At 40.2% G+C, this 22,295-nt stretch overlaps 1 protein-coding gene across 1 annotated transcript in view; it reads right to left on the bottom strand.

Moving 5' to 3' along the window:
* LOC309803775 (3',5'-cyclic-AMP phosphodiesterase 4D) overlaps positions 1 to 21,481 on the bottom strand; it is a 575,480-nt gene extending 553,999 nt beyond the window's left edge. The window contains exon 1 of the mRNA XM_082620485.1: positions 19,827 to 21,481. Coding sequence (XP_082476611.1) covers positions 19,827 to 19,873 — 47 coding nt within the window. The 5' untranslated portion in view covers positions 19,874 to 21,481. The remainder of the gene's footprint in view (positions 1 to 19,826) is intronic.
* Positions 21,482 to 22,295: the final 814 nt, after the last annotated feature.

Below are 22,295 nucleotides of genomic sequence, written 5' to 3'. Positions count from 1 at the left end.
AAGAAAAGTTTACTATAAGTCTACTCATATAAAGAAAAGTTTACTGAAAAGGAGATATGCATTATCCATATGGATGTATCTTTCAAAAAGACAGAGAAAAGAGTCAGGAATGGTTTAGTGTTCTAAGACAACCCAAAAAGCCAGAGGGCAAACTAGGGAAGAAATACAACTTTTTAAACCAACCAGAAAAAAGATAAATTTCAGCAAATTGATCAGATGTTATCACTTGCTCATGATTTTTTTTTTTTTTTTTTTTTTTTTTTTTTTTTTTTTTGCTGTACGCGGGCCTCTCACTGCTGTGGCCTCTCCCGTTGCGGAGCACAGGCTCCGGACACACAGGCTCCGCGGCCATGGCTCGCGGGCCCAGCCGCTCCGCGGCATATGGGATCTTCCGGGATTGGGGCACGAACCCGTGTCCCCTGCATCGGCAGGCGGACTCTCAACCACTGCGCCACCAGGGAAGCCCTTGCTCATGATTTTTGACCCTAGCAAACAATGTCCATTTAGCAAACATAGTCCTAGCAAGGGACTCCCTAGCAAACATAGTCCATTTGTCCATCCTTACACTTCCCCATCTGGACCAGGCTACGTCACATGAAATGCTTCTTCTGACTATGAGAACACCCAGACCCATTCTGGGGTTAAATCTCTCTTACTGTAGGTGTACCCACTAGTTACATTTCAGATTTGCAGCCACAAAGAACCAGTCTCATCTAAGCACCAGTCCTTCAACTACTGCATCATTTTCTTTATCCTCTTTAACAATCGCAGTCCTTCAATCACTTTATATGTGACAAGGTATGAATTCGCTTCCATCCTTGCCACTCTCCTCTGAGTCCTCTCCAGTATGTCTGCAGCCCAGAAGTGAGCACAATACTCCAGCCAAGGTCTGAATGATGCAGGGTTGAGTGCATTCATTACCTCTTTATTTTGGGTCATTCTAGTTCTATTAATGTAACCCACATTGTTATGTGAAATCTCCAAAATAAGTTCCATATTTTACCTTCAAAACGGGATAGTGGATACAAATACTACATTATTCTGTGATTACTGTGAATGAGGTTAGCACACTATTATTTGTCTGTGAATATCATACTTGGCCTCCTAGAGGCTCTGAGTTTTCATGTATCACAGCCCTCCTGTGATGACACAGCCAGAGGTACCCTCAGATGACACACCATCCATCCTTCCCTTATTCAGAAATAAACAAAAAAGCCACAAACAAAAAAAATAAACCCCACACCTCCTTTGTTTGTTCTAGCTACACAGATATAAAATCAGAACTGAACATAACAGAAGGAAGAGAGTACTCTTTGATCTCCGTATTTAATCTCTTGGTACTTTCTGGATATCTTAAATTATATGTATCCCCATGAGAAATATTACTGCCTGGATAATAAATAATGATGTCATGCAGAAAATACGGATGAATATTTCAAGAACACTTTAAAATTCAGATGCCAAAGAATACGTTTTTCTAATCTTTATAGAAAACACATAAAATTGTATATAAAATTTCATTTGCAAATTGTGAAAACTGTGTTGGAATAAAAGGACAATGCAGGCGATAGATTTCCTTGAAATGCACTTAAAGTCCTGTTATCTATCCATCTGATTCAGCTCTATCAGTTCTACTGACCAAGATACTGATAGTTTAAACAGTAATGCTTTCAGGAATACACAACACTGATAAATATGCCCCCAAAATGACAAATCTCCAAGAAAAAAAATAACAAGTAACAAATGCCAGCCAAATTTCTATCTGAAAGAAGCTACTTAGTGATGTTATTGGTATCTTTAATCAAGAAAGATGAATAACGTTAATCTTAAGGAGTTTATTTATAGTGGACTTAGATTAAATAACACAACTAATGGCTGTAGAATTTGTAGATCAGAATCAGAGGAGAGGAAAAACATATTAATCAAGTAGACATGTTAACAAAATAATAGATTAGTCAAGACTACATTTGAATAAATTAGCACAGGAAAAAGATAGCCATAAAAATATCTAATTTTTAGTTCCTTACAAGAGAAATGGTGCTATTTGTCTTTTTTTTTTACAGACTAATTCATACACATGTCTAAGAAATAGGTACTCGTGTCCACCCTTCTTATGCACTATAGCATATATGAAACAACGATTTGCTTCTCCCTGAAGTATTTTGATTTGAGATTGATTTTTTTAAGGTAACATGAGAATGAAGATTTTTTTCCCCACATTAGACATAAAGGTTCTAACCTTTAATAGACATAAAGGTTCTACACACAACATTTTGTTGAAGCACAAAACACCACGTGAAGGCACCAGGGACCTCAGTTTAAGAACAATAGATGTAAGACTGATGTACTAGTTGCTTCCTGAACTGTCCTCAGCAATTTTGGAGCACTTAGCAGTGATGAATAGGCGTGAAGAATCAGGTCCTGAAAAGCCATTTCCCTGGAAATAAAACCTTTTTATTTTCTTTTCTCTTTCGCCTGTCTTGATTGAAGCTCTGCAGACACTAAGGATACAGAAGGAGTGAGGAAAGCATGCAACTCAGATTACCCAAAGGAGGTGCTCGTGACGAGGCTGAATAAAAACAGATTCTGAGGAAAGGAAGGGGTGTAATGGCCATAATCTCCAAAATTCTTTTGATGTGTTATTGCTTTCAAAGGAGTGGATTTTTCTTAAGGTAAAGATGTTTGATACAAATGGACACACCTGTCAATCAAAGATCTTTTACTCATGGCTAATTCAAACACTATTCTAGTATTAGAATCAAATTCATGGTGTGAACATTTAATAGCCAATTTGCCTAGGTGGGAAAACAATGAAGAAATGATAAGAAATGGAACAATGTATGGAGCCTTTATATCCTATATTCTAGAATTCCATTCTTTTGGGGTTTATGTAGTAATTTTTTTAACTACCAAAGAAACTGTGTTGGGGGGAAATAAATGGCAGTCATATCACACATTCTTGAAAAAACGACTTATTGGACTTGGCCTCATAAGTGTAAAGGATTTCATCGTCTCCAGAAGCCTTGGCATTTGTCTACATCTTCTTTCCAGGCTGCTTGTCATTTCATAAACATTTTCATGGTTCTCATTTTCCTAATCATATGAATTTATGCTTGAAACATTTCAAGCACAGTGAAGCAATCTTGTGAACTGACATGAATTGACAGATCCAACTGGGAGCGGCCTCACTCAGAAGTTTGACTTAAATGTCTGCTCTTACACAGCAAAAGTCATGTACAGACTCAAGAACATTTGACTCTGAGTTGCAGATCTCCTTAAGAGTCACAGAAGCCTGCATCACCCTACAATCCTATTGCCATTACAAATGGAGCAGGACTCAGGATTCTAAAACCTGGTGCTATGATGGCCTATGAGAGGTCTCAAACTATGGGAGAGTGTTTTTAACTCCAAGATAGTAACTTGGAAAGACATAGTATTTTTTTCATAAAGAACACATTTTGTTATTCAGGTTATCCTTTTATGAACATCTCAATATTTTCAATCGTATTTAATGAAATTTTAATGAAATCTGGTGTATAACTTTCTTTGGATTATTAACTAACAACAGTACTTACAACTTCCCAAGAGCTTTCAAATATACTACAATCTTCACAGAAACTTGTGGGGAAGGAAAGGGACAGGAGGGGAATTAAAATGCATTGAACATCCTAAGTATCAAAATATCAGGTGCTCTGATTTTTATATACCTCATTCCCCTTTATCCATATCCTTAGGACAAATTTCCTTTCAATCTTAGTATCAGAAGTAGGTGTGCTTCCCCTGAACCACTGAGTTGTTTATATCTAATGGACACTGGGATTTGTACGAAAGCTTCCTGATTTACACCGGCTCCTAGGAAGCTTTGCAAGAATTTTATATATTTTATCTGAATACCCTTGGACTTCATGCTCTGTTAAACTCCTAGAAGCTGGAAAACTCTCTTTCTCCCTCGAGATCTACAAAACTGTGTTGAACTTCCCAACTTCATGACCAGTAAGTCCCCAAACTCAACCCTTGACATGTGATCATTTCTTGGGATGGGGCTCATTGACCTCTCTTGTAAATACAATACAAGTCCTTTTGATTTGCGTACCATCAACACCACCAAAATGAATTACTTCAAGCCCTCCTGAGGCTTGAAATCAGACATACAGATATCCGTGGTCTTTTTTTTTTCTCCTGTTGCTGGGGAGGGAGGCGTCTGTATATGGACTGAGTGCACATAGGTCTCAGCCTTTCCTAGGTTTCTCCTCTTCCTCTCCTCTCTTCTAATCTCTCTTCCACTTCTCTGCCATCCTAGTTGGCCCTGCAGGACCAAACTCGCCCCCAGATCACTTGAGCACCTACCAGCAGCCAAATCCTCACGGACTCTCTCCTTACCCCAAGGGCATCTTTAAAGTATTTCTGCCAGCAAAGGCATTTCTCTTCCCCAAGAAGATTCTGGTGCCATTTGTGAAGGTAACATAATTTCCCTCACCTCATTACAAATGCATATGAGTATTAATATCATACCTCATTTCCCTTTGCCCTTCCCTCACCATTCTCCCTTATAAGTTATAGTTATACATCTTTTCTGCTGCCTTAAATGCTACCTGAAACAAGGCAAGGCTTAAACTAACAAATAAATAATATATTATCTCACTGAGTCCCGTCAACAAATCTGGATGATTGGTACTATTGTATTTTTCTTTTTTGAATGAGAAAAATGATGCTCATAAAAGTCAGATCATTTGCTCAAAATGAGTCAGTCACCATCAGAGGTGAATCTGAACTCAGTTCAATGCGGCTTTAAAGAATGGGTTCCTTCTCTTGCATAGTACTACCTGCTAAGAGAGTGGGTACGAGACCCCTCGAATGCTTTGCCAAAATGCACGTCATCTCCTCTTCCCACCCATCCCTCCACCCCCAGATTCTGATAGTCCTTGTTACTAGGATGATAAGATGAGGGCTGAATGTTGTTTTGCACAATCTCTTCCAGGAATTTCTGATATTTGATAAATTATCTTCCCCAATGACACCTTTTCTAACCCTCACCATTTCCACCAGAGAACCACAGCTCTAGAAACTTAAAATGTTAAAGTTGCAGTTAATTTTTCAACGTATGCTCCACTCAAAAAATTATAAATATATAAAATCGTCCCTGATGTTCTTTCATGATAAAGCAAAACTTTATTCTACTATGCAAAGGAATTTCAAGTTTTCAATTATCATCTTAGCTAATAGATATGATTGACACTTTAAATGGAACATGAAAAATACTGCATTTTCACTGCAAAGGTTCAACTGAGAAATTATTTTTCATATAAAATTTTAACATTTTCAACATTTCAAATATCAAACTTTGCCTTGAGATGTCATTTAATGTCTTTTGAAAACAACTAAAAATCAAAGCAATGGCAAAATGAAAAACTAAAGAAGAATTATGCAAAAAGTCTAAGAAGATACTGATTACTTCAGAATCAAAAGAACCTGTCAGATCCTGTAGATTGAGCGCCTACTTCTCGGGAAGAACTGGGCTAAGCATTTTACATACAATATCTCATTTAATCCTTAAGCAGTATGATGCAGGATCATTAGCTATATTTTCTAGATGAAGGCAAAAAGAGATGTAAGTAAGTTACCCAGTTGCCCAAGGTCATATACAGCTCAGAAGTGAAAGAGCAAGGAAGAGCATGGTTGTCTAACTCCAAATCCCAGGCACTACTGCTTCTCAGTATTTAATAGTGCTGACTACGTATGATGTGCCCAAGTTTGTGAAAAGGACCAGAGGTATATAAGACATGGATGTTTTTATTTATCCTTGAAACACGCATTGATTATGGAACCTCACCAGTCAGCAGATAATCAAACACTAAATTGTGCAGTCTTTTTATGTTAATGGGACTTCAGAGAAGTGAGCTGAGTTCAAAGAAGGTTCCCTGGAAGAGGTGAAATGCTGGAGACAGGAGGGAACTTGAAGAATGAGTGGAGTTGAGTTAGAGCAGAGGGCAGAGCAGCCCATGTAAGGAGATGGATGCATTTGAGAACAGCGAGAAGACTGACATGATTAAAGAAGAGGAATATAGTGTGGGGATTATGAGAATGAGATCATGAGAATTAAAGACAGATAGGGTGAGACACAATTACAAAAAACCTTTGAAGGTCAATTACAGAAAATCCATGTGTTCAATCATTCACTCACTCCATAAAGATCTATGGATGCCTAGTACATGGGCCAGGGAGAATAAAACAGAATAAGACAGAAAGCCCTGGAGAATTCTGTTCACAATCTTGTAGCAATCGCTGTCAGGGCCCTATCCATATCCCCTTAGCAATAACATGCCAGTGGAATCCTAGTCTAAGCATGTGCAATACTCTGCCTAAGGCTTTGCCTGCATGCAGGTCAGGCTGGAATACTGGGAATTCACCCCTAGGAGTAGCCATCAGTCAATGAGGAATGGGAGTTGGAAGATAAATGCTGCAGTGTCCTCATCTCTTGGGTAGGACAACTCTGAAGCAAGTTCTACATCATCTTCTAGAAGTCCCCAGCAGGACTGAGACCCAGGTGCCTACTTCAGTTTCTTGATAATTCACGTACCCTGTATGCACTTTCTCTCCTTTCCTATCTCATTTTCCCGCTCCCCCTCCCCCGCAATGTTTCCTGGAATAACCTCCCGAATAAACCATTTCACTCAGGTCCTTCTCTCAGGGCCTGCTTCTGAGGGACCCCAACCCGACAGGATGCGCAACTTCTCCAATGACAAGTAACCACACTGGAGCATCTGTACACCAGGTCCATTCCAAGCACTTTATATATGTTACAACATTCCATCCTTACAACAGCCTACGAGGTGAAAACTATTATAAACTCCATTTTACAGATGAGGAAACCGAGGCACAGGGAGGTTAAACAACGTGCCAGGGTCACACAGCTAAAAAGCTTGGGTTCAGATTTGAACCAGACACTCTGGATCCAGAGTCAGTGCTCTTCGTCACTAAGTTAGCCGTCTCTCTGCAGGTGGAGGGAAATTACTGTATGTGACACAAACTGTGCTGCAGGAAGTACAGGACCTCTAGGAGAATGGAAGAAAGGCTTACCCCACCTGGAGGTCAGGGAAGGCCAAGCAAACCAAGTCCCGATGGAGCAGGAGTTCGTCATGGCAAAAGTCAAGAAGGCGACAGTGCATTGCAGTACAAGACCCATCATGAGGAGGGCAGTGCCTTCGGATACCACGGAGCTCCATCAAGGGTGCTAGAGCAAGGTGTGGAGGGGGTCAAGGTGGGGACTGGTGACTAGCTGGGCTCCTTATTTCTTTAAAACCAATAACCAGTTCATTCACTTTTATGTACAGGAATCTTTCTTTCCTTGAAGATGTCTATGTTTTCTCTTTCTGGCAAGACAACATTGGGTAAATTCATCTGAAGCCAGTCCATATCTTTATTTATAACAGCCCTTCTTCCAAAGTGCAGCATTTAAATAAAGCTGCTCCCCAACACCTGTCATATCTATTTTATATATTAAGTCACTGCCTGAGCTTTTGCTTGAAGAAAGGGTTCTGTGACTTAAAAATACATTTGTAACTTCTATACTAAACATGGATATATACATATGTGTGTGTGTGTGTATATATATATATATTTTTTAACTATAGGATTTCATTTATGTGATATTTGGTAAAAAACAAAACTATAGAGACAGAAATCAGATTAGTGGTTATTGGGGGCTGGAACTGGGAGAGGGGCATAAAAGAAACTGGGATAATTATTGCATGACTTTGTATATTTGCCAAAACAAGCAACTTATGGGTGTAAAAATAATCCATGGGAAGTATGTCTGATAAAACGCATTTTCTGATTTAAAAAAATAAAACTAAACAACTGAACATGGAGAGTTAGGTCATATTCAAGTAAGATGTTCAAGGATTGAAACTATTGCCTAAATTCTGTGTGCTTAGCACAATGTTCTTAATAAATGCCTCATAATTTGAGAAGAAAAGTCTTAAAGATGGATATATTTAAGGGTATATACAAGGATATGTATAGTGGAATAAGAAGGGAAGAAACATTAATACTAACAGAAGCTGATGCATATGCATTAGACAAGAAAGGCAGAGGCCAGGTGAGCAGAGCCTATGCTCTGTGGTGTACAACACAGAGCCAATACACTCTCTAGGCAAAAGAAGAGATATGAAGGGGACAACTTTTTTAGAGCCTAGCTTGATAGCATAAGATGTATGAAAAGAGGAGATAAGAGTCATACATGGAGGCTGGGCCATGTCTGAGAACTGTATCATATATTGTCAAAAAATAATTAAACTGTAATATAAATGTTATAAATGAAGAAAAGGACATATGTTATAAATAAAGATATGGACTGGCTGCAGATGAACTTACCCAATATTGTCTTGCCAGAAAGAGAAAACATAGACATCTTCAAGGAAAGAAAGATTCCTGTACATAAAAGTGAATGAACTGGTTATTGGTTCTAAAGAAATAAGGAGTATCTTAGATACAGAGGTGATTTGGAACAATAGCATTTGGATTTTGTAGATAAACATAATTCAGCATATGGGTGCCTCTGCAAACTCGGTTAAACTGTCCTGAGTATCAGAAACCAAGATGTGTGGGAATTATATATATTCAAGATGAAAATTTTTATGGAAATTTCTAGAAGTTTTCTAAGGGTTGGTGATTCTTGTTGAGGTTAGAGAGACGAGGAGAAATGCATTATTCCCAGTAATTCAAGCTCAACCCAAGGTGTTGTCTCTGGTACATGCCATAAGGTTCCAAGAATATGATACAAAAGAAGCAGTTTAGTCTTCCAAACGATCTAGAGCCTAGGTTGGAAGGGGCCTGCCACTAGATATCTAGATTACCCTTGGCAACCTCGTTAACCTTTCACAGCCTACTCTCCTAATCTGCACGATAACAACAGCCAGCATTTATTGCTTGCTTAACTGAGTGACAGGTGTTCTCACTTAATCTTCAGGCCACTCAAAGAAGTGAGCACTATTGATTACCCCTATTTCACTAGTGGGAAAACTGAAACACAAAGAGAGGTTAGATAATTTACCCAAGGTTACACACCTTAAGAAGTAGATAACACACCCTTATCCTGGATTTTGGGGAGAATTAAATGAGATAACGTATATAGAAAGTTTAGCATTAATAACTTGGTATTAATAATTGGCATTAATAACCTCTCAAATGTGACATATATTATTATTATCTTTATTATTTTAATAGCATAAGTTCTTTGTTTCATCTCAAAACATGGCACGGTAACATGAATAATGCAAAAGGTTATTGAAGTAAATAATACCCAACCATACAATTTTTTGTTACTCAGTCTTTTCTTTGCACATACTCATTAACTGAGAAAAAATTTATAGAGTACCTGTGGGTGTAGCAATGTGCCGGAGCTGAGGATAGAAAGTAGAACAAAGTGGTCTAGGTGGCTACTCTCATGAAGAGAACGGAATGTCATTTGTTACTGTGAAGTCTCACAGGTTAGCTTGGTCACAGGAAGTTCCTGGAAGCAACATGTGCAGGAAGGCCAAACGTGGCCAATCTTTAAAATAGTGACAACTTGATCCACCAGAACATTTCACTTCTCTCAGAAATCAAACTTGCCTGGATTACTTTCTAGAAAATGGGATTTTTCCACAAATATTTTCTTCTTTTAGAACTCAAACTGCCAAGACTCCAATGCCATAATACTTTATGACTTACAAGAGGTCTCTTCCACTACTCTCAGTAATCCTGGGGTCTTATCAATTTTCCCATTATCAACTTGCTAAAGTTTCTTCTCTAAGACACCAAGGGCCTCTCCATAATGTTGCCAATTATTTGTTGTAAATGTACTAAGCAAACACACATACACAAAGCAACCCAACAACTACGGATCTGATATTGAGAACTTCACCCCATGTTACTTCCTTAGACTAGATAGATGCAAGCTGGATGAACAAGGATAAGCTTCAGACTTTTGACCCAGAGAAGAGTTGGGAAGATATAAGGGACACATAAATGGTATGTGAGATGCATTTTCTCAATTACTGGTGATATCAGCATTAATGAGCATAAAATTGCCATCTTACCCATGAACAAGGCTGCTATTTAAAGTTGTGTGGAGGACTTCCCTGGTGGCGCAGTGGTGGAGAGTCCGCCTGCCAATGCAGGGGACACGGGTTCATGCCCCGGTCCGGGAAGATCCCACATGCCGCAGAGTGGCTGGGCCCGTGAGCCATGGCCGCTGAGCCTGTGCGTCCGGAGCCTGTGCTCCGCAGGAGAGGGAGAGGTCACAACAGTGAGAGGCCCGCATACCACACAAAAAGAATAATAAATAAATAAATAAATAAAAATAAAGTTGTGTGTAGCAAAGCACCGAGCTGATCTCCCTGTGTGAAGCAATTATACTCCAATAAAGATGTATTAAAAAATAAATTAATTAAAAATAATTTAATTAATTAAAAAATAAATTAATTAAAAAATAAAGTTGTATGTAGAAGGAATTAAGCTAAATACCTAAGGCTGAGTTGTCTACAGGAAGGGCCAAATATTTCAGAAAAGCATCGGAGTTCAGCCCTGGAGTAGCTTGTGGATCAATGTATTATTTCTCAGCATTCCCTTTAACTGAAGGACAGTTATGCCTAAACAAGCCAGAAATGAGTAAACTGATAAGGTAATCTTTAGAACTGTAGGTATTTTTATAGCACCACAGCGATCATTTAGTTGCACCTCCTCATCTTCAGATTTAAGAAGAAAAACATGAGGACTAAAAAGGAGGGCAGAATGAAGTTTCCTTATAAGCGACGAGGACTGCTCAGGACCTTATTTAGAGCTTTGGAGCTGAAGCAGAATTCCCAGACAGAAAGCCCTGTACAAAGTAATCGTGAGCACTGGACGCCAAGGATATTAAAGAGGAAGCTCTGCTGACCTGGGAGAACGTTCTAGGGATTAAAAGAGATAAAAAGAATTCGTAATATCTCCGAAACTCATGGTACATGATAGGGTTTATAATTATGGCCTAAAAAAATTATAAGGTTATTTAAAATGTTCCCTTAATTTACACCTTATGTTTGTCATTTTTCCCCCTGAGGTATCATGGAAACATAAAAGAGAATTTAAATTTATAAATATTTAAACTAGGTTATACCAGTTCTGGTTAAAGTCATATGACATTTTGTTGCTTTCAGTAAGTTTCTCAGAGACTGGTGACACTTTCAAGTCAACTTCAGAAGGATTCTGAAGAAGTCTTTGTAAAAGCAGGTTACATATATATGGATTTGTGACATTACAACATAAACCACTGAAAGGTAGGCACCCATTAAAAAGTGAGCAAAGTTGAAACATTTTGCCTTCTCTTCTCACTGTGATTTTTATGCATTTGAAGGTAAAACTCAAGGCAAAAATCTTAGAACTTCTGTTTGTCACCCCAGAGTTATTTCCCTGCAGCTTAGGAAATCTCACATTTCCCAAATCAGGTCATGAGACTGGAACTACAGTCTAATTAACATGTTCATAAAACAACTTCCACACTACCAAGGAGAAGACAACAACGATGAAATCAATTATGCATTCTTTGGAAACCCTAAAACACAATCAACAGGAGAAACTGTAATTACAAAACAGTTCCTAATTTAGTAGTTAAGGATTGTTTCATTTCTGTCACATGGCTGTCCATTTTCTTTTTTGCGGTACGCGGGCCTCTCACTGTTGCGGCCTCTCCCGTTGCGGAGCACAGGCTCTGGACACACAGGCTCCGGACACACAGGCTCAGCAACCACGGCTCACGGGCCCAGCCGCTCCACGGGATGTGGGATCTTCCCGGACTGGGGCACGAACCCGTGTCCCCTGCATCGGCAGGCATACTCTCAACCACTGCGCCACCAGGGAAGCCCTGATCTTGATCTTGAATTCTACCTTCCAAAGAAAACAGAGGGCATGAGACCAAACTGCCTCAAGTTCCCCTGTTACCTCCCTAATCTCTACATGATCTGCCTCTGTCCTTCCACACCTCCCTCCTATCTTGGAGGAAGGCATGTCCTTCACACGTTGTCCAGGGCCTATATCTGGATATTTCCTTTGGGACGTGCTCCAGACCCTTAAAATTACCTGGTGTTCTTCACTAACTACTGGGTCTTCCTCCCCTTTTTCCCTCTTCTCTCCTCTGCTCTCCTCTTCCTGTCCTTCTTGTCCAAAATTTTGAAAGGAGTGTACACTACTTTTCTGTGCTTTTATAACCCCCGAAGTATAACTCCCCCGCTTCAACCACTCTCCAACGTGTTGCCAATAATTACTAACTCTCAAAGCCATCAGATATACTTTTAGTCCCTCATTTCTAGACTTCTTTAAGGTATTTAGACCAACCAGTTTAAAGGAAGGTGCATCTTCCTTTAAACTCCCATAACATTTTGTATATTCCTGTATTAACATGTTCCCCACTGTTCTGTAATCATTCATTTCTGTGGATGTTCTCATCACTAGTCTGTGAGTATCTTCAGGGCAGGACTGTTAGTTATCATATTTATCTGGGCATCCCCTATGCATAAATAAATCAGCATGTTCTAATCCATGTGTTCTAATCCAATTCACTAAGAATGGCATTTTCAGCAGCTCGGCTATTAGGCTATTTTGTGATTAAAATGTTTCTTTGGCTGTTTCGCATTAGCTCTGATTGTAGAAAATGTTAATATTCTTTACCTGTGCAAAAAAAAATTCTAAAGACCTGTAATTAGAATATTGGGAAGAAAGTAATAATGATGAAAGCAAAACCCAAAACTTGTATGATTTTTATTGGCAGCAAAGCACTCTTATCTGACTGTCACAACAGCCTTTGAGGTAGGGGTGGAACCCAGGTCAAAGGAGGGCCAGGGCTGTGCAGTGTGATCACTGCCCAAGGGCTCGGCGAGTGAGGCTGAGTTCATCTCTGCTCTGTTGGTTGAGGCTGTGCACAGAGGAAGGGGTGCCTCTTGCTTTGCACAGAAGCTCTGTCCAGTCACCAAATGCCACTGTCTGCATTTTCAATTCATCTGCCTGAAGTGTATCTGTCCAAAGAAGCACCTTTCCCTAATTCACAGAAAAAAAACTCACAGGCCAGAGTGGCCCTGGGAACAGGGGTCACTTCAAATTCCCTGTAAAATTTCGAGAAAACACAAAGAGATCTGCTGACGTGGCTGAAGTACAGGTCATAGTCCTAACATGAACAGGAAGCGTTTCTCAGGGAAACCCTTTGACATTCCCTAGGCCCCCCGTGTACTTCCCCAACTTGCTAACTAACAGGGAATCTGCTTATTTTCTCTGGTCTTACTGCTAATCTATTTTCCAGAAGGTCCGTAGACCGAATGCTAAGGCGTCTGCCACAGAACAATATGGTGAATCAAAAGACACTGGGCTTTAAAATGAGGCCAGACCTGGTTTCAGTGGGTCAGCTTTCCGAAGTAATAGACATGCGACCTTGAGCAAGTTTTTTACCCTCTATGAGCATTACTTTCCTCACCTGCAAATAGGGATTCAAATAAGACTCATCCCTGAAAGTTACCATTGTCATTATAGGATGTCGTTTATATGAAAACATGTGGCCTGGGTTCAACCAGTGTTGATCTCTTCCATGAAATACACAGTAGTTATATTTGTTACCTATATTTAAGAAATTCACCCGAAAGACTTTAGCATGTCATGTTTACCAGTCTAATAAGTGATTCTTACCAATGTGCTACGAAAGTTCCTTTAATAGTCTACTCTTCAAAATGAAACAGGTAAATATCCACTGAATTGTTTTCAACAGGTAAAGAGCTCTGAGAGCTTTCACAAGGTCACATAAAGCAGTAACACCAGAATCAGAGTTAGAAACCTGGAGGGTTTTTGTTTTGGTTTGTTTCGTTTTTCTACAACCAATAGCCTAACATATAGAATCTGGATTATCCATCTTTGAAACCAAATATATATCTCCAAATTTTACACAATATAACCGTCAGTTGAAATATGTTGTCTTGGGTATGTTTATAGTCTGGTACTTCTGTAACAACTAGAAACACCATCTAATGGTCCATCAAGTGGTAAATAGTTATAGAAGTTAACTTTGGCCTGGCGACACTTTGGAGCTATTGTAAAAAAAAAAAAAAAAAATAGTGGGATGATTCTATAGCTAGCCAGGGTATTTGTGAGCATGAATGTCTGTGGGGGGCAACTGAAGGTGTAGGGGGAAGGGGTGAAGTGTCGCTATTTTTCAAAAAAGAAAGAAAGAAACTTCTAGCCCGAGGCAAGTGGGAAACTGGTTGTTAAGTTCCCTCCTTGGGATCTTCCTCTCAGAATTCTGAACTATCTTCCTTTTTTCCCTTACTTGCCTGTTTTTCTTGGAACCTGGATACCTCAGCATTAGTGGAAGTAACTCAGTAACAGTCAGCTAAAGTGAGTGCAGAAACAAGGTGGTGGAAAGTGAAGAATTTAATAGAAGCAAAACATCCCAAATCCACAGCTAATCATTTTCATACGATGGAGAATACTTTCTCCCTTTCTTCCTTTTGTAGGGATTCTCTGACACCTCCTTGTCTTGGGCCACCCACCTAGCCCAGTGAGGATGTAACCTATCAGCAGTTTAAAGTACACAAACTATGTTACTACAGTAGAAAGTCTGCTGCAACTGAAAGTTATATTTAATTTTCATAAGTTGTGGGCACACTGATATTACTGATAGCAACTTTCCTCCTCTGTCATACCATTCCTTAATCAAATTTTTTTTTAAATGTAAAAAATGAATTTTCATTTTCATGCTTAAATTATAAGGTATTGCTAACAGAAATTAAGGAGGCTATAGCTAGGGGCACTAAAAGACAGTAAAATAGCAAGCCAAGAGAAAAATTATACGTTTAATAGGATGAATATTTCATCTAAAAGAAAATCTTTGCTGTATTATATCTTAATCTGAACTTATACCTTAAACAGTTGCTATTGAGCCCCAGGGATCTGTGAACAAGACGAGCTTGTGTAATTATGAGCTCTACCTAAACTTTACTGGCCATAAGTGTTTACAAACAAATTGTATATGGCCATAACAGGAATTCAGAATCAAGCTGAGAGTTTGATATTTGCATACTGGAATTTCTGGGTAGTTCTGTCACTCAGAGGAAGAGATGCTACTAAAGCAAGGTCAGCCATGACCTGAAATGTCATTAGAAGACAAGCAGACACTGGCAGAATTTTAGGTTGACTAAAATGAGCAGAGCTCTGTTATCTTGCATGAGACAATACATTTTGTCCTTCAAAGCTAACAGGCATCGAACACAACACTTCTCCCACCCACTAAAACTCTCATAAGACAAGTGAGAATATTATATGTACAGGCCAAAACATAAACTCTGGAAAATGCAATTCTGGGTTGAGTTCCTGTAGTCTTGACATATAAAGAAAAGAAAAACTTAAAAGATGAGACTCTAACAGGCTAGATAAGAAGGACTATCCTTTCATTAAGAAGCAGGCCATCTTGCCTTTCTCTGATCTCACTGGATTTGCTGTTGAAATTATATGTGTGTGTGTGTGTGCGTGTATACAATATCATTGACATATTTATATCATGCTTCATTCCATAAAGGAATTAGGTCAAAGAAAAAAAAAAAAAAACGGGTTGGTATGTGAGTTGAACCCTTGGTTTACAGAGGAACAACCAAACTGTGACTTGTTAGATGAAATCTTATTAGGAACCAGGAAAGGGCAAATCCAATGAAAGGATGTAGGGGTCTAGAAAAGGGAAAAAGCAGCCTCAATGTTGAGTCAAAGTGCTATAATCACCCCATTTTGCCTCTTGATGGAAGTGACCTCTCAGCATCACAAAGAGAGTTTGGTAAAAGTATTTAAACGTGTGAGCTTTAAAAAGTTAAATCCTAAGTGTCAAATAAGCGAAAGAGTTAATCACCATCCACAATCACTAGTCCCAAATCTTGCTCAGGTTTCCTCAGAGGAGCCCACAGAAAGCAGCACAGGACAGTCTGCCCTAGCAGGGGCCTTTGGCTTCTATCTCCCACAGTCCTTTCCCTAAGTCCTTGGAGTCCATCATAAAAAAGGATGCCAAGGTATTTCAATAAAATGCCCTCCTAAATTTTATAAATGTCAAATTCAATTGCATGCAACATGGCCCTGGCATTTCTGGCATGAAATTACAGAGTTTTTATAAATCAGATTATACAAAGTTGTTATATATTTTAAGGCAAAAAGCTGCAAACACATGCTAGGCACACTATGTTATGTCCCTCTTATTAGATCCTTGCATAATGATTCCATGTCATGATGCTTCTAAAGAGTCCTTTTAATAGCTACGAGATGAAATTTAAATTCCTAGAAAGCTGACTTGCATTTCCCTTCTTCCAACCATGCAAGAAGACCCATTCCTGAATTGCCAGGCTACCACTATATTCTCACAAGTAGCCAGAATAAAAAATAAGGGCTATGTGGTACTTATTTACCTAGTGAGGTGAACCCTTATCTTTGTTTGGCTTGGCAGTAAAAAGGTTGAAAATTGTAATGGAAAGAAGCCTTCGCAATAAAATCCTCCAGCAAATTTTTCTAACGTAGCTTTCAACAGGGAAAGCACATTCTTCTTATGACGCTTTTAGCTCTCAAAGGGTAGTGTTCTATTAAGACAAGTAAAAGACCACTTATTAACTGAAACTTGGAACCATTAAACGATGAATCTGTCATACTACTGCTCAATTATCAACACACTAGCCCCAGGGCTGGAGGATGAGAGATACAGTAGGAACTCTACACTTAGGCTTCTATTGGAACCATTACCTCTGATGAACTTTTTTTTTTTTTTTTTTTTTTTGCGGTACGCGGGCCTCTCACTGTGGTGGCCTCTCCCGTTGCGGAGCACAGGCTCCGGACGCGCAGGCTCAGTGGCCATGGCTCACGGGCCCAGCCGCTCCGCAGCATGTGGGATCTTCCCGGACCGGGGCACGAACCCATGTCCCCTGCATCGGCAGGCGGACTCTCAACCACTGGGCCACCAGGGAAGCCCCTCTCTGATGAACTTTTGAAGACTCCACATGGTCTTCCTGCATCTCAACTTTCCCTCTTTCTTGCTCCTTTAAAAAGCAGAAGAAAGGGCTTCCCTGGTGGCACACTGGTTGAGAGTCCGCCTGCCGATGCAGGGGACACGGGTTCGTGCCCCGGTCTGGGAGGATCCCACATGCGAGAAGCGGCTGGGCCCGTGAGCCATGGCCACTGAGCCTGCGCGTCCGGAGCCTGTGCTCCACAACGGGAGAGGCCACAGCAGTGAGAGGCCCGCGTACCGCAAACAAACAAACAAAAGCAGAAGAGAACTAAATGTGCACCTCTGTACCCTGCCTATCCAAAGGGTTTAGAGCCTTCATAGAGATTAGCTTGTGAAACCCGAAGCACACATCTCCTTTAAAATGTTTATTACTCCCTGGCATTGAGCTGTTGCCAACTTCTGATCTACCCGCTTTGTGGGGAAGAAAAAAAAAAAAGACCTGCATATTAGAATGAGGAAAGAGAGACTTTGGAGATGCAAAGGAGAACAAGTTGGCAAATCCTTTTTTCTTAGCAGGATCATTCATGAGCATGCAGTCCAATCCAATGGGGGACTCTTACAGTAGGACAAAGGGAAAGAAAGTTTTCTGTCAACAAACACCTAGAATCTCTTACCATGGTATTGAAAGGTGAGGTTATAAATAAAAAAGAAACAACAATTGGGGAAGTTGAGCACAACATTAATTGGGTCAACTGGAAAAAGCCACCACCTTCTTCCTTTGAGTTTAACATCTTATTAATGAATTCTTCTAAAGGGCCCAGGCAAGAATAGATACACAGAACACTCACATTCCACCGTGGATCTGTTTGGCCACAATACCAACAAATTGGCACGTCATGCAGTGAAATGTATGAAGGGTTACCTAGCTTCAGGCACAAAAGAAAACCAACAGGGCTCTCAACTTCTCTGTAAAGCTTTCAAATATATATGTTACACATCTAGAGGAGCATGAATAAGCACATTTGCATTCTTTCAAAAACTATAGAGTTGAATAGCTCATTTCTTTCTAGTCAAAAGCAGAGGTGAGGTAAATGCAACAACAACAAAATAAAAGGTGGTTATGATGTTAGGCTTCAAAGAGTACCTTGCATCCTTCCTATTGTAACATAAACAAATAGACCCAAACAGCAAGGCTTAGGCAGAGCAAAAACTGTTGCTCTATAGCAAAGTACACTTTATAGAAACGAGAATGGTAATTTTTTTCCCTAAACAAATCTTAATAGGTACAAAATTAACCTTGAAGTAAGGCATAAGACATCGATGAAAAAAAAAATTGACAAATACCTACTATGTGCCAGGGACTGTTTCCATGACCTTTTAATCTTAGGGTTTAAGACTATTTATGTGACTGTATCAGTAAGAATGACAAAGACCTCATTGCTGATGCCTGACCCTCACCATCAGGTCCAGCAAAGCGATGGCACCAAAGCTCCCCCTGAGTCGGAAACTCTGATGATGCACTTGGAAGTGGGCCACTGAGGTTTGCAGGCATGTCACCCAGACTCCCTGCCAAGCACAATAGACACTGGGGACAGTGGCTCTGGGCGGCAGAGAAGGAAGATACGCCACAGTGTCGATTCTGGATGTATCTGATATTGATAGAAAATGAGTACCTGCCCAGTGACCGAAGAGGTCACTCACCCTTCTCTGTAACTGATTTTCAGCTAACAAGCTAAAATGTCTGTAATAAATCAGTAGGGGATTTTGGTGGAGCCTCAAGATATCAGGACACTTTCATTTGAGACACTGCCATAAAAGCAACTAGAAAACCCTCAGAAACCTGTATTTGAAGTGTATCACTTATCCTAAGGCCAGCCAAAAAATATACCTGAGAAATATACTTTCAAAATGAGATACAATGCAGTATCCAAACCAAACCATGTTCATAGCCACAAAACCTTAAACTGTGCCTTTATCATGCATTCACAAAGTTTCTGCTATGAGAAATTGAATCCAGTCAACCCCAAAGGTGTGGTGAAACAGGCAATTTTTAAATAGTGAGCTTTGCCCTTATACCACCCTCAGCAACTAGTTCCTATAAATGTCTAGTCATAAACTCTAACAAGAAATGGTACGTGATGTCACATGCCCAGGGACCTTATTTCATTACACTTAACCTTAATACATGACCAAATATCAATGCACTAAGCATGTTCTATGAGAGTCTGAGCACCTCATGGTTCATCTGTTAGAATTCTATGAAATTGGTTCATTCTGGTAGAAATACTTCTTGAATAGTTAAAATATTCCTTTAGTGTGAGGCACCAACACATCTTAATGTCATTTTAAAACCGAGTCAACATTCTAACTTGACTCCCTCTAATCAACTCTAAGTTGATTCCCTTAACCTTCTTTTGGAAATTTACAAAGATCTAAGGCCAAGCAAACTGGCATGAGATGTCAGAAATGCATATGTGTCCTTCCCCAGGGAATTTTCAAATAAAAGAAGGCAAAAGAGCAGAAGTCAAATCCCAAACCTCCCTTTTTCTTTCACTTATTAAATAGTTGCCATTCTCAAAGTTGCTGTGGCTGCTTTTTTTGTTCGTTTTTGTCTCTCGATGAAATCAGTTAGCAATTGTCAATGCCCTCATACCTGACTTCTTATTTGGGATGCTTTTATATTAACAAGAAATTTGTTTTTGCATAACCATTACTTTCTCAGACAGCACTTGGTTTTAAACATGTTTTACTTTTCATCCTCACTTGAGACCAATATTCTTTTTCAAGACTAACCCACCTCTGGCACCTGTCATGGAATTGTATAATTCTGAGTATTACCAGGATATCGATTACTCACCATATCCAGGAATGCCTTCTAAAGGGGAAATTATTCACATGCATCATGTTGGCAGATCTTCTGTCATTAATATTTTCCTTGTCTCGTATGTTACATGTAGTGATTTTCAACGATGAATTCCAACTCTCCTGTTTGAGCAGCTACCATGGGCAATTATTGCAACAAGTACTGAATTCCCAAAAATCACCCCCCCTCCCGAAAAACAAAGAGCAACAACAAAAGCCCTTCCAGGGTTTGAAGAAAGAAACATCACAGAGTACTGCAGGTATCGGTCCACCCATTTAGGTCCCACTAGTTAGTCAACACACTAAAATAACCAGTTCATTCGCTAATCCTAAATGGTGGCAAATATTGTCCCAGTAAAATCCAACTGCCTAGAGTGGAAATTAATTCATCCTTGCAGGAAGGACTCTGGAATGTGGGAAAAAAGGAGTCAAAAGACAGTTTCTTGTTATCCTTGTTAAAGAAGTGTTAGAAGGGAAATGGGAAACTTCAGGTTGCTTTGCCATGCTGTCCTTTAGAAATGAATACTGCTTTTTCTTCTTTCTTAGGCACATATTCATGTGTGGTCACTTTAACGCAGTGCTGCCTTCTGAGACGTGTCGGACAAAGACCTGGGCAGAGGGGCTAGCAACCATGTATAACCAAAAGCCAACTTCTCTCCCCAGTCTCAGAATTGCTGGTTTTCAACTGCAAAAGTAGGAAGGCAAGGAGCAATTTCTGCTTTGCAGGACAGGATCACCATGAGCTCCCATCATGACTTCAGAAGGTGCTGTCAGGAGGAAATTCATTTCTGCTGCCTAACCCCTTAATAAGGCTGTCTGCTCTCTTTCAGTCAAATGACTAAGCTATTGATCCTTTCCCTGAAGAAACCCCTCTAATTTGTTGTTATCAAACCCATGTGCGGGCTTTTCATATTTTGCCTGGGAAAGAAAATGAATTTTCACAGCTGCAAGTCAGACGTTGTCTAAGAATTTCTTCCCCCGCTGTCTTTCTCTTCTCTTTTTTCTCTCTCTTGTTACCCCCAATTCAATTTCCCAGTAGGTGTCATTTACTCAGATGCTCTGACAGCTTCTGAAAGATTCTCACGCCCGAGCTATACAGACCTTGCATGCTTTTAAAACACAATGGCAACAGGCTCCCACTGGGGTCCCCCAGCGCCGAATTTCCAGCAGAACCTTTGGAATCGTCGCTGCCGCCTCGTCTGCCCTCGGCTGTGCCTGCCGGCGGCTCTGAACAGCTCAGGACACTTGCAGGCTCCGTGGTACTGTACATTAACTCTGCAGCAGCCCGCTCGGCTGCAGAGGCTGCTGCCCGACAGGGGATGTGCTGGCGTCAAGGGGGCCCTCTAGGTGGGTTCCCAGACACTGCAGCGCGCCTCGCTCGCCTCCAAGGAAGAGCCGACCAAAGGGGTTAAAGGCACAGCTCGCCCCAAAAAAGCAGATTTCTTCTTTCAGTCAGTGATCACCAGGCAAGACAAGCTAAGCAGCGAGAAACCTGTAAATAACCTCCCAGGGAAATGACACCTTGAACAAACAGATATTAAGGAGGGAGGGTTTTTGTTGGCTGGGTTTTGTTTTTCCCCTTTTTACCCAATGAAAAGAAAGGAAATCAAAGAAGTCCAGAGAGAGAATCTGCAAATGACAGGGTTTGGTCACTTCGACTCTCTTGTTTTTAAAACACACAAATGCTGGGGAGGGGGTGCCTTGCTGACTTGACGATCTGTAACCATTTAGCTACAGATGCCCACACGGTCATTTTTGGACAGGAAATCCTCTGGAAGCCAGTTCTGCGGAAGTCGGTTATATTTCAGTTGCAATTGCGCATGCCATAAAGCTGCTTGTTTGATTAAGGGGTGTGTGGATTTGAGGCGTGCTGAGATAAAGCTCTGCCATGCCTACAGTGGCTGTTTTGCATTTCCTCAAGCATCCCCCTTTGTTGCAAAAAATCTGTTCAACAATCCCCTGAAAGCACCCCATCGCTGTTGATGCCATTTTGGAGCAAGAATAAAATAGTAAACTCTTGTAATAGTAGGTTAGCAGTTAAATGGTGTTGGTTGGAAATCAGGAGGAGAATGGACTTTACAGTAGCAGTGTACTCGATATTAATGTATCACTTTTTACTTAGGTATTTAAAAAGCCTGTTATGCAATTGCTTATTATTAAATGGAATACTGGCAACATTTAATACATCATGCTATTATCTTCAGCTAGGATTTCCCCAGTGAGGCCCTGTCATAGCAGAAAGCATTACACAGAGCTGTGGGGGGAGTGGGGCGTGGCATTTCCCACAAACTCAAAACCAGGTATAAAGAAATTTGGTCGTGAAAACTGCCATGATTTGGGGAGTTTTCATGTTGATCAAACGATAATCCTAATGAAAGTATTCCTGGCCAGAGGAAGAACTGAGTGATTCATTTAAAAGCAATTTGAACTTGTAGGTTCAAAAAGATGGTACCACAGCTGAAAA

The sequence above is a fragment of the Mesoplodon mirus genome (assembly GCF_964341445.2).
Source record: "Mesoplodon mirus genome assembly, chromosome: 5".
Taxonomy (NCBI): Eukaryota; Metazoa; Chordata; class Mammalia; order Artiodactyla; family Ziphiidae; genus Mesoplodon; species Mesoplodon mirus.
Note: the sequence above shows the minus strand (reverse complement) of the source record. Positions and strands in the feature narration are given on the sequence as shown.